General features: G+C 41.7%; 1 protein-coding gene across 1 annotated transcript in view; it reads left to right on the forward strand.

Moving 5' to 3' along the window:
- LOC144782887 (transmembrane protein 272-like) overlaps window positions 1–13,665 on the forward strand; it is a 166,425-nt gene that overhangs the window by 56,929 nt on the left and 95,831 nt on the right. The window contains exon 3 of the mRNA XM_078662140.1: window positions 11,684–11,723. Coding sequence (XP_078518266.1) covers window positions 11,684–11,723 — 40 coding nt within the window. The remainder of the gene's footprint in view (window positions 1–11,683; window positions 11,724–13,665) is intronic.

A 13,665-nucleotide genomic window follows, 5' to 3' on the forward strand; every position in this document is an offset into this window, starting at 1 on the left:
AAGATTTTACTCCAATTTGTGTAACATGCAAAATCGTAGTAAATCTCCCCTAGAATGTCTGACGATAAGGTAAAAATTTGATTAAATTCCTTAGAACTTGGGAACTTTTGGGTATAAGGACATATTTCTTCTGTTGGTTTTCTAAAGATAGTACTTCTGTTCTTTGGTAGATGACATTGAGATAATAGGTGTCAAGTTCGCCAATATTTACAGTAATCCGAATTCCTCATTGATATTATTTACCTCCTCATAAAAAATATAGATCCTCCAGATATTACTGTTCCTCTCTAGCGTTCCTTTCCGCTTCTTTACATGATGCCTAGCAAGTTATTTTCGGTACTTAAGGCTTTAAGCTGTTTTTCTTCTCAGTAGGACTTTAAGAGCATCATTATTCAATGCGCAGTTCTACTCGTTTTGCTGTCCTTTGGTGAAGAACAGTAAGGATCAGGCACAAGAGAATGTGGCAGCTTCATGCTTTTAGGTTCTCATAATAGTTAAAATCAGTATAAACAGCCCCTCCCTTGTATATTTAACTCCTTTCGAGCATTGGGTATCAGATTTCTCCTGTACTAAAACAAGAAATTGAGAGAATGAGGTTTTGGATGGAAGCATGTACCTGGAGAATGGGTAGCATCAGGCCTAGGCACCTTCCATGTTGCATTCAGATTGGACTAAATAGTCAACTGGAAGGGGGTTATGGGTTAGGACTCTTGCCTTGAACAATTTCATTAAATTTTCTATCAAGACTTTTTGGTATTAGTTCCATTGGCGAGATCCTCTGTTTCTGGTGAACAGCTATCAACCTTTCAGGGAGCTCTGATGGTGTAGAGGGAAGGGAGGAACTAACCCAGTACTTCTGAATTCCAGGCATATGGTTGCCTTTATAAATTCCCAGCTGTTTGCAAGCTAATCAGAACCATCCATTTGCCTCTCATAAAAGTTTTGATTTTGGGGTAAGTTCCATCTTATTGTGTTGTGGTGAAACACTGTGATTTATGAGTGTTATTTCTTTGATGAATTAGCTCTATAAGTATGTGTTCTTCCATTGAAGCACATTTTTTCTCAATTCCATAACACAGATAATTTGTGACCTACATAGAGAATGTGAGGAGAGGTGCTGGATCAAAGTTGCAGAGTTCTGCTGTACCCATTTGCAACGCGCCTGTTGGCTCATTGGCCAAGCTGGCCCAAAGATGCTCCTATTTTAGGTTTTTCAAGCTCTGTCTTCCTACCAGATGTCTAAGATATGCCAACTTTAACTTGCAGAAAGAGATTTGGAGTAAAAGCCCTCAGTGTAGAAGGCTAATCTCCGTGACACTCTCTTCAAAACAAAAATCAGACTTTTTCAAACTCAGCAGGATACCATAAAATCATTTTTTCAAAAGGACCAAAAGTTAACCATTTATGCCCTGGCCAGCTCTCCCATTTGGACCAGGACCTGTCAGTTAGACACCTAAAACATGTTAAACCGGCTACCACCCCTCCCGCCCTGTTAGATTTTACGAGTTGGTAATATCTTTACTGAATTATTGCCTGCTACTATCCAGAAATTAAGGACATTAGATTGAAGGCAAATTATGCCCCACGTTACGTTACTATTGTGAAACTGATCATTTAACCAGTACAAAAAGAAATTGTAGAGTTATAAAAAATTGGTTTCATAAGAAAGAACATTACAAATTCAGCATATCCTATTTGAAATGTTATTCACCAGCAATGAACAATTTTGGGTTGCATCAAATCACAGAAAAAACAATGAAGAAACACAGTCTTTTCTACCTCCAGAGTGAAATAGATTGTGTAAAATATACAATTCACTCAAAAAAGAGTTTTATGGACTTCTCACCTTGTAAAATGCTGTCTAGAGGTTCTTATCGTACTGAAGCTCAAGATGCATTCAACAGGCTCCCTCACTGTACTCTGATCTCATCTTCAACAATACTTACACGCGCCACTGACCTACCATTAGCTTGGAAAAAGTCCTCACTTGCAGACTCTTCACAGTTCAAACAAACTGACCTATTGAAATCTCTTCTCTCTACTAAGGAGGAGTCCTTTAAAGATCAGCACAATATGCCTTGCTTTTCAAAGTATATCATATGCCAATGGCAAATATTATTGCCCACACAGAATTGGCCTTCACATTTGTTATGTAGACAATGCTCTCCTGCTCATCTAACCAAATGATCTCCTGAAGAGTGCAAGAACATTCACCTCACGTCTCAGGTCATGTGATGTTTCAATTATACTGTGAAGTCAGGCAGATTCGGGCAATTTCATACTTCAGGTAGAAGTATGAAATTCCCTGATATTTCCCTGATAGTTGAAATGTACCAGACCCCTGTAGCTTGATGTCTTGTCTTTTAGGGGCTAGACATCACGCTGCAGGTATTTGTTGAGGTGACTGTTACATTCTTTCTGTGATGAAGAATCGTGAAATTCTCCAGTGGGACTTTTTAGGAAGATGATTGAGCCAAGGGGCTGCCACATTGTCCCTCACAGACTGCCATAAGGAGAGTAACAGATTTAAGTTGCTGTGATATAGGGCTGGAATTATCAATTTTGGCACGTTTCTCTAGAGCTAAATCTGACTACCATGATGTTTTGTCCCTCAATGGGGAATACCTACACAAACCATGGAAGTACCAGTCATTTTCTGCTTTGTTATCCTGATTCCGGGCTCAAATCAGGTAAGAGTCACCAGTTGATTTAAGCAGGTCGTAAATCTGAGTAGGAGCTGAAGTGTGGCATCAGGTCTCTGGGGACAGAGGGCCAGATGTAGGAAGCCAAATTGTGATCACAAATGCTGAAGTTCTGTGAATTTCAGCCTTTGCGATCGCAATTCAGCTTTGTCCAATGTAGAAAGGCAAATACCTACTCGCAAAATAAGGAATCGCTAAAATTGCTATTCCTTATTTTGCGCAAGCATTTAGAGAAACGTAATTTGGGATTCCCTAAATGCTATGCTAGTAGGCATCGCAAATTGCGATATTGCCTTAAGGAATCGCAAATTACCACCAACTTCAAGTTGGTGGTAATTTGCGATTTCCTTTGAAAAAGCACATTTTTCCTTTTTTTAAAATGCCATGCCTTTAGGCCCATAGGAATGAATGGGAAGGTATTCCTTGATTGCTAATCGCAATTTGCAATTAAGGAATATTAAGGAATCGCAAAAAGTATTGCGATTCCTACCTACATGGCATTTTGCGAGTCCTTAATAGCGATTCCCTAAAAAGCGCTATTAAGGACTCGCAAAACTGACTTTACCCAAGAGTGTTTCTTCTGCTGGGGGAAGGAGGAGTGCTGCTTGCTCCACCTGTAGTATTATAGTGGGTGGAGGAGGCACATGATTATGCCTCTGCCAGCAGCCCCAGGCGCATTCTGTAGAGGTTTCATCAGGTTGGAAACACACTGGCTAAAACTGGGCCTGGAGTTCACATACCTAGTAATCAATGGCGTGGGAACACTGGCCCTGACTGGATAGGCTGCAATGATACTCCTCTGGGGATATCTCTCTGGCTGAGTCGTAATGGGAGCCACATTGAAAAAAAGCAAAATGGCAACCAGATGCCTTTACCATCTATGTTCCTCGATCCTGGCTCAGGATTTGGTATATCAAAATGATGTGAGTTTTGTATTTTCTTTGTAATTTAATTGTATTGGTTACATTGATTATACTCACTTATATTTATTTTTGCTAAAAATGGAAAATGATTAAGTTAGGAGAAGGAACAAGGTATAGATTAACCTTGTCAAAGTGTATCCAGACTATAGAAGAAAGGCTGTTTAAGATTCAATTAAGATTCATCATCTAACTTTATGGTTATTATATCTTTAGGTGTCTTCTCTCAAGTCAGTTCAGTTCAATTCAATAATCTTTAGTCAATCACTTAAAAGCAGATTATAAAAGATACAACATATGCATATAAATGCATCATGGTTGTAATACAAATCAAAAATCAGAATCAAAGTGAAAAATGTCAACAAGATCAAATCCATTACCAATAATTAGGCTATCTGGTGTAAACATATAAACACTGAAAAAACACCTTTGCAACCATAAACGAAGTGGCATTCAAAGAAAGGAAAAGATGAGTGAAAAACATTTTTATTTCTTCCTGAAGGGGCCAATACAATGTAACATTGTTATACAAGGTAGCATCAAGAAAGACTGGGCTAACATTATTCTGCTTGAGTTTTGTTGTTTAGGGATGTCACTAAAACATTGTCTCTTCTTCCTTCTGCTTTTTTCAGTTTTGTGGTCTTTGGTCTAAAGATGCAGTCTTTAGAAGCATGTTTTAGTCTTATTTAGTTATTTTATAAACTGTAGAGAATCAGGGAAATATCAAAATGATATTTGATATTTTGACTACATTTGATTTCACTGATAGGTAAAATGGCTGGTTTCATAAGAATTGTTCCTAATATGTACTATCACATTTACCCACAGACAGAGAATGGGTGAAATCCTTTGATACATCAGTCCCCTTTTCTAGTCAGTCAGTATTGATTTCAAGTGAATTGCCAAACACCCCAAGCTTTAAACATTCAATGCAAGATGTAGTGACAGGTATATGTGAAAAGAATGTTCTCACCAAGCATCTGAGATAATGGTGAAAACAAGACACCGGACGTTTGGTGAAAATAGAACGCATCGTCACTTGGGATGCTGCTGAAAAAAGTTGCCTACCAAGTTCAATAAAGATTGGAGTGATATTGTTTGTATTTGCAGTAATTCAGCTATGTATGGGAAACTGTTGTATGATGGTCTGTCAAAATCGATACCTGAGCTGAACTTCTTCCCTGTAAGAGATCCTTGTCACTTGCCAGATGGTATGCTGAAAGCATCTTTACAATCTTCAGAGTTAATGAAGAATGCTATTGACTTTGTAGTCCATTCTGAAGCAGTAACAATTTATTTGAACCTCAAATACCCTGTGCACATGCTAATTATACACATGTACTATCACTGCAAAAAGCAAGCAATAATTTTCATTAAAATTCCATAAATACCGGAAAAACACTGTTTCTGTTGTTTTTAACGGCGCAAAAATGTGTAACCACTGATAACCACTGTTTTTTAAGGTATTGAAAAAACTGAAAAAACCCCACCAGAATTTACCGAAAATAGAAACTGAAAGCAAGAAAACCTACCAATAATTTAAAAAATAATTGAATTATGCATCCGTATAGCACATTCTAAAAAGTAGCCCACAGCTGAACCTACATCAGGGCAATCTAAATGCTGCAAATAAAGCAGTACTACTCTGCACTTACGGAATTTATATTTATGTAGCACATAAATAAATAGCATTGTGTATAAGCGAGAAAAAACAGAGTGCAGCAAAATCTGGGAAGACACTTGATCACAAACGCATATGCATATATTGGAAGAATCATATTGACCTTGTGGGAAACATAGTACCCATCTGATCAAGCCCAATCTGAACCGGGACAAAAGCATGCGTTCACAAGGGCACGGAATCAGGCGAAACATAGGGTGCCATCCCCAGCGTAGTTTGTACGAGACAGTATTCCCTGATTAAGGGATTCATTAATGCTCTACCCTCCCTCTGAACCCTTCTGTCAAATTAAAAGTGATCCACCCTTTGTATATATTTACTTTTTATTTCCATACATATTTATAGACTGTATTGTTATTCATCTCTCACAATTAATGATAGACATTCACTTGAAAGCAAATGAATGCTACTGTGAAATAAACAATGCAGGGGTGACATCATGAATGCAACAGTGATGGTATTTCTAAAGAACTGATGCCAAAAGTGCACCACTGACGTCATGAATGCACTACCATTGTCAAGAATACACCCATTATGTCAAGAATATATGCACATATTGTGGCACTAGTATTCTAAACTCCAGGCATACTGATCATCAGTGCGGGATACACTGAAGCATTTCATTTACATCTGTTTCCCTTTGACCTAATTTGGGGTTCTACAAGATCCATGAGGCATTCATAGAGAAGTTGACTACTTGCGTGCACAGATAAATAGCGACGTCCTTGGCAGCCATCTGCATATGACGTCACTGAAAGCAACAGAAAGCACCCTTTCAGCTTACAGGGCTAAGAAGAATAGTGTTCATTGAAAGCGTCATATTTCGAATCAGTGACCAGATGACAGCATTCAACAATATTTGGGGCAAGGGAGTAGCCAGAAAATTTAAAATACAACCCGTCCACTTCAAACCGAAGCTCCTATGGCACAAACAAACATAGCAAGTCATCACGATCCTCCCCTTCCATCCACACATCTGTCCATTCATCCTTTCATCACTTTCCATCCACCTGCTAACACTCACCATTTCACCTTTACATTCTGTCACCGTTCATTCTTTCATCCATTATTCAGTCTTTCACCATTCCGTCCATCCACCTATCCATCCATACCCAAACCTATCCATCCATCTATCTATGCACCCTTTTACATGTCCATCTCTCCATCCACCTTTCACTCATCTCTCGCCTTTCAGTCATTCACCCATAAATCCTTTCACTTATCCATCCTTCCATCTTTCCTTTCACTCATCCAGCCACCTTTCACTCAGCCATACCTCCTTTCATTCTTCCATCAAACCTTCCACCCATCCATCCACTCATCCATCCATTTATCCTTTAACTCGTCAATCCTTTCACTTACTCATCCATACATGCTTTCACACATCCATCCATTCATACACCATATTTCACTCATGCATGCATTCTTTCACTCATCCATCCACCTATTCATTCAACCATCCTCTAGTTCACTCATGAATCCATTATTTCACTCATCAGTCATTACTCCCCTCCATCCACCTTTCACACCAGCAATCCACCCATTCACTTCCCCCATCCGTTCATCTTCCCTGTCCTCCCATCTGTCCTATCTCTGATCATCCATTCACCCTACAGCTCATCCTTTCATCCAAGCTTTCATCCATATATCCACCCCCACTTTCACTCATCCATCAATTCCTTAACTCTTCCATCCACCCTTCCATCCCTCCACCCTCCCTTTCACTCATCTATCCATATTTTCACCCATCAATCCATCTACCCTTTCCCTCAGACATCCAAACTTTCACTAACTGAATCAGCTTTTTCTGCCAGTTTGCAGACAGGACAGGTCCATCAGGAACCCCTTCCCTGCGGTAGCTGATAAAGTAGGGGGTTCACGATGCCCCAGCATCCATCCTTTCATGCATCAATTCATCCATCCTTTCACTCATCCATCAATTCACCCTATCACTCCATCCAGCCACCCTTTCACTCCACCCATCCATCCAAACGTTGTCTCCACCATCCGTCCTTTTTTCAGCCATCCATACTTGCAGTCATTCACCAGCCATCATTTATTTCATTATCCACCAGCCTAGAAAGGGTAGTAGTAGCATCAAGATATGGTACTACTGGATGTCAAACTGCAGCATTAGCAAAACCAATAGGTCTGATGCGTGCAATTTAGTTCTGGCAACAGCAATAAAAAAAAATAAGCCAAATGCAGTGTAAAACAATTAAAATAGATTTCTTTGTTTATACACCGGCCCAGTTGACCCCTTGTTGTCTTCCACAAAATAATGACCAATAATTCATGTTTACTCTGGGGCTCACACAGCTTTTTTTAGGCTTGACTATTTCTCAAAGCCACTTCTCAACCTTGGGCGCATTATGAATATACATGTTCCTGTCAGAGACCAGTCATGTCATTCACCACTGACATTCAGACCTGACCTTGGTGGGCAAAGGGAGCCAACGGGTTGGAGCCTTAATGCATGGTTGCTAACGGATGCTAAACGTATGGCCTAGTTAATGATGGATATTGACCCTTTCAAATTAATGTAAGGACGATGCACTCCCAACTGCTATTATGGGAAGCATTAAAGGCCATGGTCTGAGGCTCTGTGATCAGATCCTACCAATCCATACACCAACCAGCATCCAACCACCCTCCCAGATCAGTCCGTTCGCCCATCCATCCCTCCATCCCTCGATAATCATCCATCCTCCCAGTCATCCATCCATCCATCCACCCATCCATCCATCCGTCCATCCTCCCTGTCCAATAACCTTTTCACCCACCCCTCCATCAATGCGGCAATCTATCTATCTATCTATCTATCTATCTATCTATCTATCTATCTATTCAGATCAATCCATCTTCCTGACCAATGCAGTATCCATTTATCAGTCCGCATCCTATACATTTGTACCCACACTCTTCATCCACCGATCCATCTGCTCATCATTCTCCCTGTCCACCATAAACAACAATAAGAAAAACATTACAATTATTTACTATGCTCAATGTAAATCAAAATGTCGATGCTTAAAACGCCAAGAGCCAAATTATATGAGAAAAAAACAGCAAATAATTAATATAAATTTGAAAAACAAAATAATACAAGCACAACAGGCAACAGGGGAGAACTTTTCAAATGTTCCACAATGTTATCCATTCTTTTGAAAAATACTTCTCTTTTCCTTTCATTGCACTTGAACACATCAACGTTTCTTAGAGTACTGGAGGCCAGTTTTAATGCCTGCTCTGCCAAGTGCTGGGTGGGTTAAAAGGACATCATAGGAGCTGCAAGATGCACAATATACCACAAACCTGTAAAATGGAACATCCTGAAAGTATAGCAAATGCTGTCTGTTCTGACCACAATAAGGACAGCTAGCCCTGGGCTCAAATTACGAATAGGTCGTGTAATTGACAGACAAGTGGTCACCCTAGTAGATTATTGTTTGGTCTCGCGTGCATACGCCGTCCCCCAGACTTACTAGACTGTCAAACCCCCCCCTAGAACTTATATTGCTCCACATTTGGGGCTCAGTTCTTTGAGATGCCGTCCATGTGTTCCCCAGCCCTATACGTGACAGAGCACTCTTGCAGTCTGTCTCCTTTTCTGTCCACACTATACCACCGGTGTACCAAGCAGCCTGTCCTGTGACCCTCTGTGTACCCTTTTGATGTATTAGATTAGTGTCAGGCTTATCATACCTCATGAATAGCTCTGTCATCTCTTTTTGTTTCCTGTTGGTGCATTCTATTTGCAAAAATATAAGTGCCAGAGCTCTCGTCAGGAGGCCACTGCACCTTGTACCACACATTGACCCTGTCAGCACTACCAATGATAGTAACAACACAAAAGCTAACATTAACAATCCTACAAGTGTGACAGTTCGGACTAGTTCAGGCCCCCAAAGCTGTAAGAATGGCTTGGATGGCAAGTAATAATAATTTTTAATGTATATTGTGTTAATAATTAACTGTTGTTGTGGTCTTCACTAAATTAGCCAGACAGTGGCACCTTGTGGCAGACAGTCACAGGCCCCGGTGCTGACGATTAAGTGCTGGTGCCGAGCACTGGAAACCATGCTCAAATTAAGCACAGGCTAGTCTAAGCCGCAGCTGATGTAAGTCCCACATGCCTCTCTTTCCAATGTACCTTCCCTTGATAAAGAAACGTTGAAAAAACTAAAATACATCAGCGATGTTAGAAATGCCCCTGTGATGTCATGAATGTATCAGTAATATCATGAGTACTAGCAGCCCGTCCCGACGTTGTCCGGGTACGAAATAGAGTGTCTGCAATGGTTGTCATATATGCATCATTAGGTAAGTTGCAGAAAAGGTAAGATTACTTAGATGGGTGCTTTAAGAATGACCTTGCACGTCGTCTTTTACCTGTTCCGTTTACTTGTGCATATAGGGTAAAGTTAGTTCTCCATTGCTGTGCAACATGGACGTACGCTTCTGCAGCCAGTGTGAGGCTCCAGCCTTGTGATATGTGCCTCAGCTGACGTGTTTGCCCGCTGTGTTGTCAGTTCCACGACCCACATTGGCGTGAACGGCGAACACACCGCAAATCACCAAAAGCACCGCCCAGTGTTATTGTAACGGTAGTCGCACCCAGAAGGCTTGGCGCAAGGGGTGGAATCCATCTTGGTTTGAGGCACGCCTATCGCTGTCTGCAGACGCCCCCAGCCCTACGCACACAGCCACAACGGAGTCCTGTGAACGCTTGTTTTCCAAGATTTCCGCGCCCCATATTTGCCGATTGCCCGTTGAATACCGCGCACATTGCTGTATGGCCACGCCCCCACATGCCCACAACAGAGGCCTGTGAACGCTTGTTTTACCGGATTTCCGTGCCCCATTTCATCCGAATGCCGCTTGAATGCCGCGGCCATTGCTGTATGGCGACGCCCCCAGAACAACGCACACGCCCACAAGGAAGTACTGTGAAGGGTTTTATTTTCGGAATGGCGTTGTAATATGTAGCGAATGCCGCGCTGTATGGCCACGCCCCCAGCACAACGCCCACGCCCACAATGAAGTACTTTGAAGGCTTTAGTTTATCGCTGTATGCACACGCCCCCTGCAGAACGCCCACAAGGGACTACTTTGCCCCTAAGGTTCTTTTACCCTTCTAATGTATATGGTGGCCAGCTGTATAGCCTATGTCCATCTGCTCCAACTGTCCTTTCCAATGCTGTATTGGGTGTTGTGATTGGTGCTGTGGTTCCTGAGATTACCCGCCTCAAAGGTTTGGGCTCTCTCTTTATATTATTAGTATGGATGACGACACTGCCCTAACGGTCAGGGTTGTCGTGTACAGAGATCCCATGTCATCAATACCTTGATACCGTATCAGCGATACATCAATTCCGTGTCAGCGATACCTTGATACTGTGTCAACGATATACTTATAAATTGTCAGCGATACATCAATTCCGTGTCAGCGATACCTTGATACTGTGTCAATGATACATCTATAAATTGTCAGCGATACATTGATACCTTGTCAAGGATACATCAACCGTGTCAGCGATACCTTGATACTGCATCTGCGATACATCGATACCGTGTCAGCGATACCTTGATACTGTGTCAGCGATACATCTATAAATTGTCAGTGATACCTTTATACCTTGTCAGCGATACATCAATATCGTGTCAGCGATACCTTGATACTGCATCTGCGATACAGCGATACCGTGTCAGCGATACCTTGATACTGTGTCAGCGATACATCTTAAATTGTCAGTGATACCTTGATACCTTGTCAGCGATACCTCAATACCTTGATAACGTATTAGCGATACCTTGATGCACCATTAATGCACCATTAATGATAAGTGTAAACCAGTGATGTCGAAATGCTTCAGCAATGCTATGAATGTACTGGTGTTGTCAAAATGAACCAGCGATGTCATATTTGCTAAAGTGGTGATGTTATAATTATGCAATTGATGTAAAAACTGTGCCAGTGATGTCTTGTCAGCTAGTGATGTCAAGTATGCACCAGTGATGTAAAAAAGGAGCTAGTACCTGCTGCAAAGCACTGCATTTGCTGAAGGCACCTCAAGTGATTTCATGAAAGCACCACTGATGTAATGAATGTGTCAGTGATGTAAGAAAAGCACCAGTGAGGGCCCAAATACAAAAGTGATGTAATGAAAGTACCGTTGATGCTAGGAATGCTGTGCACCAATACTCATGAATTTACCCGTGATGTCATGAATACACCACTGTGCATGTCAATACATATATTTTTAGATGCAATGAATACAACTGAGCTTGCAAAAGTGTTGATTCTTCTTGAGATGTATTTTTCTTTTGACATCCTAACATTTGTTTCCATAAAATATAAAGTTTTTGTTTTGTTTTAGGGAGACCAAAGTAATGGGAAGCACCTCTACGCTGATTTGGGTAGGTTTGGTCTATTTTGATTCAAGTGCAAGTTGATTTATTTTGCTTAGTTACTTAAAACCATTACAACATCATAAAACTACCAATAAAAATCATTATTATTCACCAGTAAAACCAATGGTGCACATGATAAAATGCAGTACAGTGCTTACGTAACTAGTGTAAAAATGTCTAAGTGCCTTCAATACACACCAATGGTGTATGCCAGTAAAATCAAGAGTCCTGGAAGTGTGCAGTGCTGTAAAGACGTAACTAATGTAGAATTAGATGATATGACCATGAGTATACATCATTAGTATATGCCAAATGAGACCAGGAGTCCCCATAGTAAAGAGCAGTGAAGTGCATATGTGACTGGAGCAGACTCCTAGTAGGTGTAAAGCAGAATAGGAATTATCCCCCATCATGAGCACTCTTTTTTGAATGTTAGCATTATGATTAGAAAATGACAGCGTCCAGTTTAAGAGCCAGTTTCTTCTTCATCCACCTATTGCAAAAATTGCTAATGCAAGCTTTTTTGATTCGGCAGAAATGGGTCTTATTGCTCTTCGGACATCTGCTTTTTTCTATTTCAACTTGCATAATCGCCATCTGTAAACATGAATGCCGCCCCTGTTCCCACCATTCCACTTCACTTCAGCTGTCCCCTCCTGTACAGCATGAGCAGGCAATGCAGATTCACAATGGCGCAATTAAGACAGAACCTGGAACCGTATTATGGAAAATGCACCAGTGGCTCAGCGGCTTGTGAGCCCTCGTTCAGCATCCCCCAGGCACTTAAGGGGAGGTGTACTACTTTTTCACACAGCGACGTACAGCAGTCGTAAATACTGCGCTGCGTTGTTTGAAACGGAGAGAGAAGGAGAGCGCCAAATTTGCTAAAATAAGGCACTCTCCTCCAGTCTCCTCAGCGCCGGTGCTGAGATCAGCTCCTGTGCGCCATGTAGACACCTTTGTGCCGGGTTGCAAGGGTGTCTCCATGAGTCTAGCCTAGGTTTTGTTCTGGAAGGGTACCCTTCCAGTACCAAACACTATTCTGAAACTTACTTCAGACCTTTTTCCTCTTTGTATGCGTGCTGTACAGTGCAGCACACATGCAAAGTATGAAAAGGATGAAAAAATTAAAGCATTTCTCCTTCCATGCATCTACTTTAAAAGGGGCGCAGATTTCTGACGCTAAACCCAGTCTAATTTGTTTAGTAAATTGGGTTTAGCATCAGAAACTTTGGTGGTTGCATGGGAACGCCCTTGCTCCACCCATTGTACACCTCCTTGGCTCTAAGTAACACACAGCAGAGCTGTGCGCTGCTTTGGGTTACTTTCATGTTATTTCCAGTGCTAAACAAGCGCTGGAAAGTAAATTGTGAAAAAAAGATTTTGTGGCCATTTGCATCCTTGTAGTGATACAAATAAGGTGTAAAATCTTAGTAAACCTCCACCACAGTACTACAGAAGTGGTTGCAGATGCTTGCATGGTCACTTCTGTAATACATGTCTGCCAGTGTAATCTATGGGAGGGCATTCCCTCACCCGTGCCGTATTATACATTCATGGTCAGAGGAAAAGGAGCAGTCAAGGGGCACACTGTGTGCCACAACAAGGAGGCGTAGAGTCAGTGCGCCCTCGAGGACTACTTGAAACGGGTGTCCCATTGTCACTGACTGCACTTTCCTGCAGGGAAGGCTATGCCCCTCAAAAAGGCAGACCTCATTTCCACTTGTAACTGCACGCCCGGTTCTAGCGGGTGGGCCGGGTGGGCCAGGCCCACCCAAACATGACCCTGGCCCACACAAACAGGAGCTTTGGCCCTCGCAGTGAGGGCTTGAAGTCAGGCGTGCAAGGCACAGGTCGTGAGTGTCAGCCCGGGCCGAGACAGCTTCCGGGCGCACAGAGACAGTTTTAGAGATGATCGCAGCCACACCGAGTACTTCAAATGTCTTTA

This window comes from Lissotriton helveticus, chromosome 9 (assembly GCF_964261635.1).
Source record: "Lissotriton helveticus chromosome 9, aLisHel1.1, whole genome shotgun sequence".
NCBI classification, from domain to species: Eukaryota; Metazoa; Chordata; class Amphibia; order Caudata; family Salamandridae; genus Lissotriton; species Lissotriton helveticus.